At 35.7% G+C, this 13,153-nt stretch overlaps 3 protein-coding genes across 15 annotated transcripts in view; all 3 read right to left on the reverse strand.

Moving 5' to 3' along the window:
- LOC127514886 (SH3 and cysteine-rich domain-containing protein 3-like) overlaps window positions 1-5,180 on the reverse strand; it is a gene marked incomplete at its 5' end in the record, with an annotated part of 7,625 nt that extends 2,445 nt beyond the window's left edge. Inside the window, 9 exons of the mRNA XM_051898141.1 lie at window positions 897-1,034; window positions 2,415-2,466; window positions 2,556-2,659; window positions 2,740-2,783; window positions 2,940-3,006; window positions 3,123-3,220; window positions 4,477-4,558; window positions 4,780-4,877; window positions 4,967-5,180. Of these exons, the coding sequence (XP_051754101.1) occupies window positions 897-1,034; window positions 2,415-2,466; window positions 2,556-2,659; window positions 2,740-2,783; window positions 2,940-3,006; window positions 3,123-3,220; window positions 4,477-4,558; window positions 4,780-4,877; window positions 4,967-5,180 (897 nt within the window). The remainder of the gene's footprint in view (window positions 1-896; window positions 1,035-2,414; window positions 2,467-2,555; window positions 2,660-2,739; window positions 2,784-2,939; window positions 3,007-3,122; window positions 3,221-4,476; window positions 4,559-4,779; window positions 4,878-4,966) is intronic.
- Window positions 1-13,153, reverse strand: part of LOC127513884 (neurexophilin-2) — a 201,389-nt gene that overhangs the window by 139,669 nt on the left and 48,567 nt on the right. The gene's annotated exons all lie outside the window — the stretch shown is intronic.
- LOC127513881 (R3H domain-containing protein 2) overlaps window positions 11,679-13,153 on the reverse strand; it is a 56,020-nt gene continuing 54,545 nt past the window's right edge. For all 12 annotated transcript variants that reach the window (XM_051896017.1, XM_051896014.1, XM_051896015.1 and 9 more), the window contains one exon: window positions 11,679-13,029. In XM_051896017.1, coding sequence (XP_051751977.1) covers window positions 12,704-13,029 — 326 coding nt within the window. In that variant the 3' untranslated portion in view covers window positions 11,679-12,703. The remainder of the gene's footprint in view (window positions 13,030-13,153) is intronic.

Here is a 13,153-nt window from a genome sequence, read left to right on the forward strand (position 1 = left end):
ACACCTCATGCCAAATTTCAAGTCGATCGGACTAACGGTTGAGTAGTTACAGCTGTTTTCATGTTTTTTTTCAAGTTATAGCGCCACCTAGTGTCCAATCGACGCAATTTTTTTTTACCGTGACCAAAGATTGAGCCCCTACACACGGGAACCGAGTTTGGTGCAAATATCTAATTTCTTTCTCGAGTTAAAGCCATTTTAGGAGAAGTGGCTCCGCCCACATCGTACGTTTTGGCACCCCTTAGCGACCGTGAACCAAAATTTTGACTTTTTTTTTATAATTATTAATGTTCAGACTCCAGAGAACATTTCTGCACTGGTTTGGTTCTGATCAGGTCAAAAACCTAGGACTAGTTCGCAGAAGTAGGTTTTTCAAAAAACCCAAAATACCCGAAAATTTGAGGCAAGGATTCCAATGATATAAGGCACTTGAGCCTGGGTCTAACGGTTCAGGAGTTATGAGCCATTTTGTACTTTTGACCGCTGTAGCGCCCCCGTCAGGCCGATCGGGGAGAGTCTTGGTGATGTTGTAGACGGTGTGAGTATACCAGCCCTCAAAGTTTCAAGTCTCTACGACTTACGGTTTGATCTGTCTGATCACTTTTAGAAGAGAATGCTGATCCTTGGAAAATTTAACAATTACAATAGAGTTTCAGAGCTTCACTCTCGAACCCCTAATAAAATATAAAACAATACTAGAAGAAAAACCTAGGCTTAAAAAAAAAAAAACTTAAAAGAAACTTGAAATGAGTTTAAAGTTGAAATACTAAATTTGATAAAACTAAAACTGGAATAAAAATAAATTAAAGCTAAAAAATAAAAATATGAATAAATCCTATAACAGTACATGAATCATTTTACTGTAATACTGAATGTATGGTGTGTGTTTTGTACACCTGGTCTTTTTTCAGCGTTATTTGTCCCATTTCTCTGTTTCCCACGAAGGAGCGCGTCACTTTGTAAACTCTCTCTCCTGATCGCACACGGATGATGTAGTTGGCTGGAACAAACCCTGATCGATCCCCAATCTTACCCTGAAATGTGGATAAAATCAGTATTCGGTTATGAAAGAATTTAAAGTAGTGAAGTCATTACTGCAGAATGAGTTTAGAATCGTCCAACATGTGGCCTAAAAACTTGTTCTTAAAGGGTTAGTTCATCCAAAAATTAAAATACTGTCATTAATTACTCTCCCTCATGTCGTTCCACACCCGTAAGACCTTCGTTAATCTTTGGAACACAAATTAAGATATTTCTGCTGAAATCCGATGGCTCAGTGAGGCCTGCATAGCCAGCAATGACATTTCCTCTCTCAAGATCCATTAATGTACTAAAAACATATTTAAATCAGTTCATGTGAGTACAGTGGTTCAATATTAATATTATAAAGCCACGAGAATATTTTTGGTGCGCCAAAAAAACAAACAAAATAACGACTTATATAGTGATGGCCGATTTCAAAACACTGCTTCATGAAGCTTCGGAGCGTTATGAATCAGCGTGTCAAATCAGCGGTTCGGAGCGCCAAAGTCACGTGATTTCAGCAGTTTGGCGGTTTGACACGCGATCCGAATCATGATTCGACACAAAAGATTAATAACGCTCCGAAGCTTCCTGAAGCAGTGTTTTGAAATCGGCCATCACTATATAAGTCGTTATTTTGTTTTTTTGGCGCACCAAAAATATTCTTGTCGCTTTACAATATGATTTAAATATGTTTTTAGTACATTAATGGATCTTGAGAGAGGAAATGTCATTGCTGGCTATGCAGGCCTCACTGAGCCATCGGATTTCAACAAAAATATCTTAATTTGTGTTCCGAAGATGAACGAAGATCTTACGGGTGTGGAATGACATGAGGGAGAGTAATAAATGACAGTATTTTCATTTTTGGGTGAACTAACCCTTTAACACACACTACTGTTCAAAAGTTTGAGATCACTATAATTTTTTTTTTTTTTTCAAAAGTGACAGTAAAGACATTTATAATGTTACAAAAGATTCTATTTCAACTGTTTTTAACATTGATAATAATCATGTTTCTTGATCATCAAAGCAACATATTAGAATGATTTCTGAAGGATCATGTGACACTGAAGACTGGAGTAATGATGCTGAAAATTCAGCTTTGATCACAGGAATAAATTACACTTTACTATATATTCACATAGAAAACAGATATTTTAAAACGTAAAAATATTTCATAATTTTTACTGTATTTTTGATCAAATAAAAGCAGTCTTGGTGAGCAGAAGAGACTCTTTCAAAAACATCTTACCAAGCCCAAACTTTTGAACAGTATATCATATATTATAAAAAGTGCTTTAAATGCTTGTAAATGTTGTTTTTTGAATCAGAATCATTTATAAGCGTGAGTTCAGTGTCTGCTGTATGTGAATCAGTGAATCACTCACTCTCCACCACTCCTCGTTAGAATCATCGATCACAGTGATTCGATCTCCTGGACTGACGGACACAAACACAGAGACGGATGAATCATACAGAGGTGATAGATGATGATGTGTATAGATATAGATGTGCTAGATGAGACTCACTGCACGTCTAGGTCGTCCTTCTCTATGGCTTTGAAGCGATACAGGGCGAGATAATAATGAGACTGAGAGAAGACGCCCAGTTTACCCGGCTGGAGCTTCTTACTCTGAAACAAAAGAGGAAAGAACACTGAACAAGTGCTGATCAATGAGAGACATTCATCTTCATCATCATCTGATCTCTGACCTTGTCGTCTGCTGCTGCTTTGTCTTTCTTTTCTTCTTGATTTGCTGGACAGAGAGTAAAGATGAAGAGCGTTTGATTTGAGAGTAAGACCTTCATCTACATCTTCTGTTCTTGACATTCATCACAAACAGTGAATTCAACTAAAATCACCAGATATTAACAACATCCACATGAATCAGCTCATATTTCACATTCTGTACCTCCTTCATCATCACCTTCTTCTGCTTTCGGTTGTGTCTCCTCTTCCTCCATCATCATCATCATCATCTGGTAATGTGTGCATGTTTACAGTTCATATAGACGTATGAATATGATCTGTTAGCCTCTTATAGATTTAAATGAGTTGTAAATGTATCTTTTTGTGAAAGTGTTTTCATGCTCACGTTCTTCTTGTCTTCTGACGCTTTCTTCCGCTCCTTGTTGGCCATGATGACACCGATGCGCAGCGTCTCGTACACCGGATCAGTGCGGTTCGTCTGAGCTACAGATTATGAATAATAATAAATGCTAATTATTTAATATCATTTATTATTTTATGTTTTTAAATATTTATGTTATTTAAAATAGCACAAATAATAATAATTATAAATGTTAGTTTATTGTTTATATTATTTATCATAACACAAATAATAATTTTATTGCAATTATTATTATTTAATATTATTTAATATGTTTATTTGTTTTTATATTGTCATTCAGAATAATCTTTTAAATAACAACAAATAAATAATATTTAAACATTAAAAATAAACACAATAATAATAAATGTTAATTATTTAATATTTTATATAATTTATTATTTAATATTATTTATAATAACAACTAATAATAATAATAAATGTTAATTATTTAATATGATTTATGAATTTGTTTTTAAATATTTTATATTATTATTTATTATTATTGTTTTAAATAATATAGAAATATTTAAAATTCTAAATCATATTAAATTAACATTTATTATTATTATAAATTATAATATAAAATAAGTAAATAACAAAAATAACAATAAATCATTAATTATTATTGTTTTCATATTTGTTATTATAAATAGTATAAAATATATATTTAAAAACTAAATAAATCATATTATATAATTATCATTATTATTAATAATAATATTAATATTTAAATATTACTTATTTGTTACTGTTATGCAAAAATTATTATTATAAATGATAATATAAAAATAAATTAAAAATTAAAAAGTTTAAAAAAGGATTAAATATTATTATTATTTTATTATTATTTAATATGATTTATTGTTGTTTTTGTTTTTAATTTATTTTTATATTATCATTTATAATAATATTAATATATAATATAATAATTGTACATAACAATAACAAATAAGTTATCTTTAAATATTATTATTATATAATAAAAATAGTTAAATACTAAATAAATAACCAAATTTAAGCTTAAGCATGTTATTGCAATCAGGTTAACACAAATAAACAATACAAACAGCACAGAAGCATCACTAATCCAGCAGTAGTGTACAGAGCAGGAGATGAGTGTGTGACGTAATGTTCAGTAAGTCTAAATCTCACAGTAATGAACAGAAGTGAGAAGGTGAAATGAATGATGAATGAATATGAAGTTCATATTCTCCTCGTTAGAGTTGAATCAGTAGGAAACAGTGTCTGTGAGTGTTTCTGCAGATGCAGCAGTAAAGTTTGGACGTTCTGCTGTCAATAATGAGGCCTGTAATGAAGTCACATGATTCACACTCACAGAACGGAAGCAGCTCTTTAATGGTGGCGTTCTGCTGACTGCTGTAGAGCGGAGAACTGTACGCACGTCTGAAACCTGGAGGCTGAACACACACACACACACACTCATGTTTGTTTCACTATATTAGTGATGACATCTCATAGACTTCCATTAATTTTATATCAGTTTAATGATATTTTCTATGGTCTAACCCAACTCACCTCTAAATCAACACACTAGATTTAAATACAGACGTGTTTCGGACAATTTATAAGCCTTTTTAACTAGTGAGGACCTAACGTAGATCGTCAGGGAATCACTTACGATTTTGCCGAAGCACCTCTGAAGCTCCACGTAGCTCCGACACTGATGATGGATGTTGGTCTTACAGTTTTTGCACCTCAGAGCAAATTTATTATTGACTAGAAGACACAGAAAGACAAAAGCCACATTTATCCTCCTCACAGTGGAGCGTCTGAGCAGCGCGGCATCGTTTGACCTCTGAACTCACGGACGATCATCCGCGCGCAGACGTCGCAGAACTTGGGCTTCTTGCAGTAGTGGTCTTTAAACTTGTGCGGCCTGTCGTTCACGGGTCGGACCAGCTCTGGAGGCGGAGGCTCCTCTTTCTCCTCCTCCTCGACCTCTTCATCATAGATGAAATACACCTGAAGAGGGACAGGAAACACACACGGATGTAAGTGAACGACACCGGCCTCACAAGTACAACATCAACATTAACTCAGGGCACGTTTAAACAATACACTAAAAACGGAAAATGGGAAGTCAGTTTCATCTAGTGGAAGCATTCGGTACTGCGCCCAAATAAATTGTTACTGAAAGCTCATTTTTTGAGATATAAACTTCAAATTTGGAACACAACTTGTTTACATTTATGGCTCTGATTTTCTCACAGTTTTAGAGTAAAATATGTTTTGGAAAATATATGTTTTATACAAAAAAAATGAAAATAGTATTTGTGTGCATTTTTCATAACAATAAACTTAAACTTCTATAACTTAAGTTAACTTTTTTCACTTCAGAAATAATCTGCCAAGTGTCGTCTTTAAAAAGACAGCAAACTTCAGTCTGTGATTCAAAGCATTCAAGATTTGAGTTCAAGTACTGCATAAATATAATTTAGTACTGTAAAATCCCCTAAAAACACAAAATATTAAATAAAATACATTATCGAACTAAAATATAGTACATTCATTTCATTGAAATAATTTGACTGCCACACGAGCAGCACCAGAGGGTATGAAGATGGTTATAATATGTCTAGCTGTGGAACAAACAATATTTAATAAGTTAAAATGTATGAGATTGGATTTATTGATGATAAATATATAAACCTGGTTATTGTGTATTTAAAGCACATTCAGTTTATTAGAGCTGGTTCAGAAATCGGACCCGTTTCGTTTATGTATGATTGACAGATATTCATCACATCAAGTTTATTAGTTTATGTGTAAACCAAATGAATGGAAATTTGATATGCAATTCAAATAGGATTCATAAATCTTAAATTGAGGCCTAAATATTGTTTTGAGCGCTCCTGCTTATTTCACCCACACAAAACCTGCTGATGGTCTCAATCTCATGAAATCTCCAGCGTGTGAAAATAGCGTCAGTGAAGCTCATGGAAAAGAGCAGAACATCGTTCTGTAAATAGATCTAAATCACATCTACGTCAGGCTGGAGGTTCTTCAAACATCTCAGGCTGGATGTCACATGCTGGCGGCCCGTTTATATTCTGTAATGTGACATCAGAACCTACGGTATTGTCCTCCTCTTTGAGCAGGTTATCCGGGGCGGGAGGATTGTCATGGATATCCAGAGAGTCCTTGTCATCCAGCCTGTGAAACAGCAAAGATGGAGCTGATGGGAACCTTCATTCGTGTAATTAATAGATCTTCACGTGATTACAGATGCATGTTCAAATGCTCTGTGTGTCTCATAGGAAACAGTGACATTATCAGATCAAATCTCAGAATTAAGAACATATTCACTTTTTTCCAGGACTGGAGAAGACCATTTTAAAAAACTCCCTGATATATTTCAATGATAGTGGAAAGCCTGAAACAGCACAGAGAGAGGAAGTGATGTCACATACGCATCATACTGAGCCATCATGACAGCGGACGCAGATCTCCTGATCAACCAGCAGAGGGAACTAGAGAGAAGAAATCAGAAACAACCATTAAAAACATTTCAAACATTAAAATGCATATTATATACATATATATACACATATATATATATATATATATATATATATTTGCAAAAGGTAATTTCAAAAGAAAGAAAATAATACAATATTAATGATCCCTAATTAAGAATTAAGGACAGTAAGATGACAGCATGTTCAGTGTAATTCAACATTATGCTCCATCATGATAAAAATGGGGCTTGACTTCACATTTCTGTTCTTTTCCCAGAGTGCTTGACCTTCAGAAAACACTGTTTGTGCTTCTCAGGGGGAAATACACACACACACACACACACACACACACACAAATGGCTTTTTTTCTGAAATCTGAAAACGGTTCAAAACCCTGAATTGTATGATTTCATTCTTTTCTAGCAATACACACTAAAACATTGATAACACTTGCATTAGTTAAAATGAACTAATAATGAAAAGCAGCATTCTTTGCTGATTTCTACCGTTATTAATACATTTTAAGATTAAAAGTTACACATTAGTTAATGCACTGTGATGTTAACACAAGAGATTATTGTAAAGTGTTACTAATAAATGAAACGTATCAATGTATCTTATTAACATCATCAACATTCTAATGAAGAGTTCTAATGGAACAGAGTTTGGAAGCAGATGCTGGTTTGTAGTCATTTGTATCATTTATGTTCTCACACATTAAGGAAAATATTAGCTTGATTTTTAATCCATTAACTTCATTGCTTTAATAAAAGTAAAAATCTCTAATGTTAGGAATGTTTGATGTTTTCAATCTTTCTCCAGATTCATCCAAACATTACAGACTTCAGCGGGGCAAAAAACAAACTCTTTCCTAGAATTGAAGCATCTATAAAAATAAAGGTTTCAAACGGGATTTTTCACAGCAATGTCACAGAAGAACCATTTCTGCTTCCACAAAGAACTTCTCAGTGATCAGTTCCTAAAAGAACCATTTTTTCTTAGTGTGAAGGACATTTTAATAATCTAAAGAACCTTTTTCCACTATAAGGAATCTTCCGTGGACGTTAAACGTTCTTCATGGAACATTCGATGCCAATACAGAGCCTTTATTTTTCATCTGTAAGGAAGATGAAGCAGTGATGTGACGTCTTACCGTCTCTCAGCAGGATCTTCACCAGCAGCTCCAGCGGGAAACTGATCTTCAAAGTCCAAGCGTGTGTTAATTGTGAAGCAGATCTGGTTTGGATGTCCCGGCCGTCCCCAAACACACCCCACAGTTGGTGGATTCAGTCACAGATCCAGTGTTTATTTTGAGAATTCCAGCAGCTGCACCTGTCGGAGTTTGAGCCGGCAGAGACGCTCGTACTGCTGACATTTATATTCATCAGCATCAAAAACCACCATGATTTATTTGTGATGTGCATCATGGTAAAACCATGATATACTTTGACTGGAGTACCACGCTGATACCATGGTAAAAATACAAGAAACTGACACACATAAATGTTTTGTAAATTATCCCTATTAATTATTGTTTTTTCTTTTGAAATAAAGTGAATACTTTTATTCATCAAGGATGCATTAAATTGATCAAAAGTGACAGCAAAAACAACAACAGTTCTTTTGAACTTTCAATTCATCAAAGAATTCTGAAAAATGTATCATGGTTTCAACAAAAATATGAAACTGATTTCCATCAGAATTGTTTGAGCAGCAAATCATCATATTAGAATGATTTCTGAAGGATCATGTGACACTGAAGACTGGAGTAATGATGCTGAAAATTCAGCTTTGATCACAGGAATAAATTACACTTTACTATATATTCACATAGAAAACAGATGATTTACATTATAAAAATATTTCACAATTTTTACTGTATTTTTTAACCAAATAATGCAGCCTTGGTGAGCAGAAGAGACTTTATCTTTTTTAAAAAATCATACTGCAAGTTAACTTGTAAACAGTAGTGTGTGTGCATATATATGTATATCTTCTTTCTGTCAAAACTAATTTTATTTATTACAAATTTTAATTTATTTATTGTCATTAAAAAAAAAAAAAAAAAGTAAATTTATCCAATTTGTTTGACTAGTGTCTTTTTTTTTTTTTTTTTGGCTCTTTAAAGCTCCATTATTGAAACAGTTTGTAAAGATAGTGACATGAAGATAAATCCAGAAATATCTCACAGCTGTGCAGTTTTATGAATCAGCTGTTCTGGTTCTCAGAATTGTTTGTGTTTGAGTTCACAGTGATTACAGGACGCTTTGAGTCACGCTTTAAATTACTCGAGATGAACTTCTTGTGTATCGAACAGTCGGGCACGGCTGTGATCACCTGCGCTCTAATTATAGATCACATTCACGTCATGATGGAACTACTAAAGCTGTTACAACCCTCAGTTTCTATAGCAACACGCACAGCAAAATGCATCACTTAATGACAGCAAAAAACACGTCATCACTATAATAATTCACCTCTATATGCCTTCAATAAATATTTAAGAAAAAAAGAGCACCAGTTAAAATTAGCAATAGTAAAAAAAATTTGATACATGCAGTAAAAAAATCTCAATCTAACCTGTAATTATGAGTTTGACAAAGACGTGAAAGTCAAACGCTCTCACTTACAGTAACTCCAGCATTAATAAACACCTGCCAATCAGAATCAAGAACGCACTGCTGCGTGTGATATGAGAATATGATAATCATCAGTTCGTCTGCATTCACAGCTCACTAATGTGAGATTCCTCAGAGATCTCTCACAAAAATGGAGCGAATCCCAGTGAGGATTCTCTCTCATATTACTGCTCTAATCTTTATCACATTATTATTAACCAGCATTAAATTAGTTATTTCGCCCATACATAGTAATACGAGTGAATCGTCTTTGGCCTTGATGACATCATCTGTAATGGAAAGTCGTTTCAGAGGCGGAGCAAGTGAGACGTTCTTATAACATATATGTGACGGTACTGTATGAGTTTCATTGTGTTTTAGTTCTGTTCCTGTTTGCCTTGTAGTTTGACCCAGTTTCCATGTGTTTAATTAATGATTCTGTTCACCTGTCGTGTGTTAATTACTTCATTTAGTCTGAGAAGAACACATATATTCAGTGCCCTCCGCTAACATTGGCATCCTTGGTAAATATGAGCGAAGGCGGCTGTGAAAATAAATCTGCATTGTTTATCCTTTTGATCTTTCTTTCAAAAAATTCACAAAAATCTTTCATTGAAGGAAAACAATTGAAAGTGGGGGGAAAAAAATCACATAAATGTTTTTCTCCAAAACACGTTGGCCACAATTATTGGCACCCCTAGAAATTCTTACGAGTAAAATATCTCTGAAGTATATTCCCATTCATATTTACATTTTTTAGCACACCAGGGTGATCATGAACATGAAATTGTCCAGCCATGACTTCCTGTTCCACAGGAGTATAAACATGAGGAAACACAAAAGCCAAATTCCCTTAATCATTCATCACAATGAGAAAAACCAAAGAATATAGTTCTGATGTGCAGCAAAAGATTGTTGAGCTTCACAAAATAGAAAGTGGCTGTAAGAAAACAGCTAAAGCATTGAAAATCCCAATTTCCACCATTAGGGCAATAATTAAGAAGTTCCAATCGACTAAAGATGTTACAAATCTGCCTGGAAGAGGACGTGTGTCTAAATCGTCCTAATACACAGTGAGGAGGAAAGTTTGAGTGGACAAAGACTCTCCAAGGATCACAGCTGGAGAATTGCAGAGATTAATTGAGTCTTGAGTCTCAGAAAGCCTAAAAAAAATGATCAATCAGCACCTACATCCCCACAAGTTGTTTGGGAGGATTTCAAGAAAAATCCTCTGCTCTCATCCAGAAACAATCTCCAGCATATTCAGTTGTCAGACACGACTGGAACTTCAAACGGGTCCGGCTTCCATGGTCAGATGAAACTAAAAAAAAAAAAAAAAAGTTTTTTGGCAGCAAACCCACCAGATGGGTTTGGTGCACACATGGATAAAAAGTACCCCACGCCCACGGTTAAATATACTGCTGGATATTTAATGTTGTGGGCCTATTTTTCTGCTGGAGGTCCTGGACATCTTGTTCAGATACATGGTATCATGGATTCTATCAAATACCAACAGATAAAAATCAAAATCTGACCGTTTCTGCTAGAAATCTTATAATGGGCCGTGGTTGGATCTTCCATCAGGACAATGATCCAAAACAAACATCAAAACCAACACAAAAATGTGTCTCTGAGCACAAAATGAAGCTTCTGCCATGGCCGTCCCAGTCCCCTGACCTGAACCCTAAAGAAAATGAGTGGAGTGAACTGAAGAGAAGAACCACCAACATGGATCTGGAATCTGAAGGATCTGGAGAGATTCTGTATGAAGGAATGGTCTCTGATCTCTTGTCAGGTGTTCTCCAAACTCATCAGGCATTATAGGAGAAGACTCAGAGCTGTTATCTTGGGAAAAGGAGGTTGCAATAATTGGGTGCCAATAATTGTGGCCAACGTGAGCTAGAGAAAAACATTTATTTCATAATGAGCTTTTCCCCCCATTTTCAATTGTTTTACTTAAATGAAAGGTTAGAATTTTGTAAATTTTTGGAATGAAAGATCAAAAGGATAAATAACGCAGATTTATTTTCACAGCCGCCTTTGCTCATATTTACTAAGGGTGCCAATATTTGTGGAGGGCACTGTATGTATATATACACATATATACAGTGCCTATAAAATCATCAAACCCCCTTTGACCTTGTTGTAAACCATTTATCTTTACATATTAATAAACAATGTTGAATTATTTTAATCACTGGTATATATAGGAGAGCAAAGAATTGGCATTTTCACATCAGTTTTTGCCTTTATAAATCCTGATTCGCTCAATTTTGACGCAAGATAAAATCCATGGACTGTAGGATCAAATCTGATGTTTTATAAATGAGACACCAAGAATATGATTTAAGAGAGTAAAGAGTCTGGATCTCTCTCGTTTCATCGGACATTCATACAGACACGTTTCCCATCAATTCAACACAAAACCCAAACGCTGCAGGAATCTTTGAGTTATCTTTTATATTTTTAAAAACAAACAAAAAATAACAGATTAAATGGAATTTACAGTAGACATTCGCAATCATTGTGCACTTTTAAATACCTCAGATACTTTCTGCACGGCTGTCAACGGAAAAACGCAAACACAACGAGGAGAGGAGGAGGAGGAGCGGGCCGGGAAAAGAGCGTCAACTTATCCACGGGAAAAGAATCACTGAATATATAGATTATTTCTTATAATCCTTACATCACTTATATAAATATACTGAACTGAGAAAAGAAGATTCATCTGAGAGAGAGAGAGAGAGAGAAAGAGAGAGAGAGAGAGAAAATAAACGGCGCAATACAGAAGTCCACAACAGCGTTAAGGCAAAACAGAAAGCAAGAAACGCTAGAAAGTGAAAGAGGAAGAAATCCAAAGAGAACAGAGAGAAGATGAGGAGAGAGAGATCTCGCCGGAGGAAGAGAGACAGACGGAGACCGATGGAGAAAAACGAGAGACGAGAATGATGATCCTTTCATCAATTACTCATCCTCATGTTGCTCCAAACCTGTGTGACTTTATTGGAAGAACATCTGAGCTTTATTTTTACACAAGTATCGTGTTTAATATATTCTGAAGTCATACGAGGCTTTACATCTCCTCTAAAGCTCTGAAATGATGTCAAACACCACTGACTCTTAATCATACGCATTATCTTTTTAATAACATTTTGATGTTTTTTCAGGACGATCTTCATTGTGCTCCACTGAAATAACGTCAGACGGGTTTGGAACGACATGAGAATAAAGACAAGACCTTCATTTTTGTCCGAACTCTCCCTTTAAGACGCCCGCTTGTGTCTATGAGTGTGTGCGCGTGTCATACGATACACATACAACGCAACACGCTTCTGTGTCACATGTGCTCTTCTGTTAATGATACAAAATAATAAAAAAGATCCCTAAGGAACATCAGGATGATCTCTTCCCTTTGACGTGATCTTCGACTTCCTCTCCGTCCTGCGGTCTCTCTCTCTCCCCCGACTCACTGTGAGCTCGCTCTCTCCAGCACGCGCAAGTCATAGTTCTTTTTGGTGGCGCGCAGTTTAAACAAACTCCCGCCGCTGTTGTTGAGTTTGAAGGAGGCGCTCTGGGCCGCCATGGTGTTGGGGAACACGGCCACGACGGTGTACAGGTGAGCGGGGTCGCTGCCGTCCCCCCGGCCCCCGCCGCCGGGGCCCCGGGGACACTGAGGGTCCTTCAGCCACTGGATCTTGGCACCGCAGAGCGAGAGCTGGTTGAAGAGCTTCTCGGCCTCCGGACGGGAAATGCCCTCGGGAAGGTCAGTCACCTCCAACACCCGACTCACCACTGGAGGGAGACAAGAAGAGATCGCGTTAGTGTTGTGTTCTGGCCCTTTTTCACTAAAAAACCTCTAGTTAATGTTATTGCACTAGATTAAACTTGCTGTCTTTGCTCACACAGGGTATAACAA

This window comes from Ctenopharyngodon idella, chromosome 6 (assembly GCF_019924925.1).
Source record: "Ctenopharyngodon idella isolate HZGC_01 chromosome 6, HZGC01, whole genome shotgun sequence".
Lineage (NCBI taxonomy): Eukaryota > Metazoa > Chordata > Actinopteri > Cypriniformes > Xenocyprididae > Ctenopharyngodon > Ctenopharyngodon idella.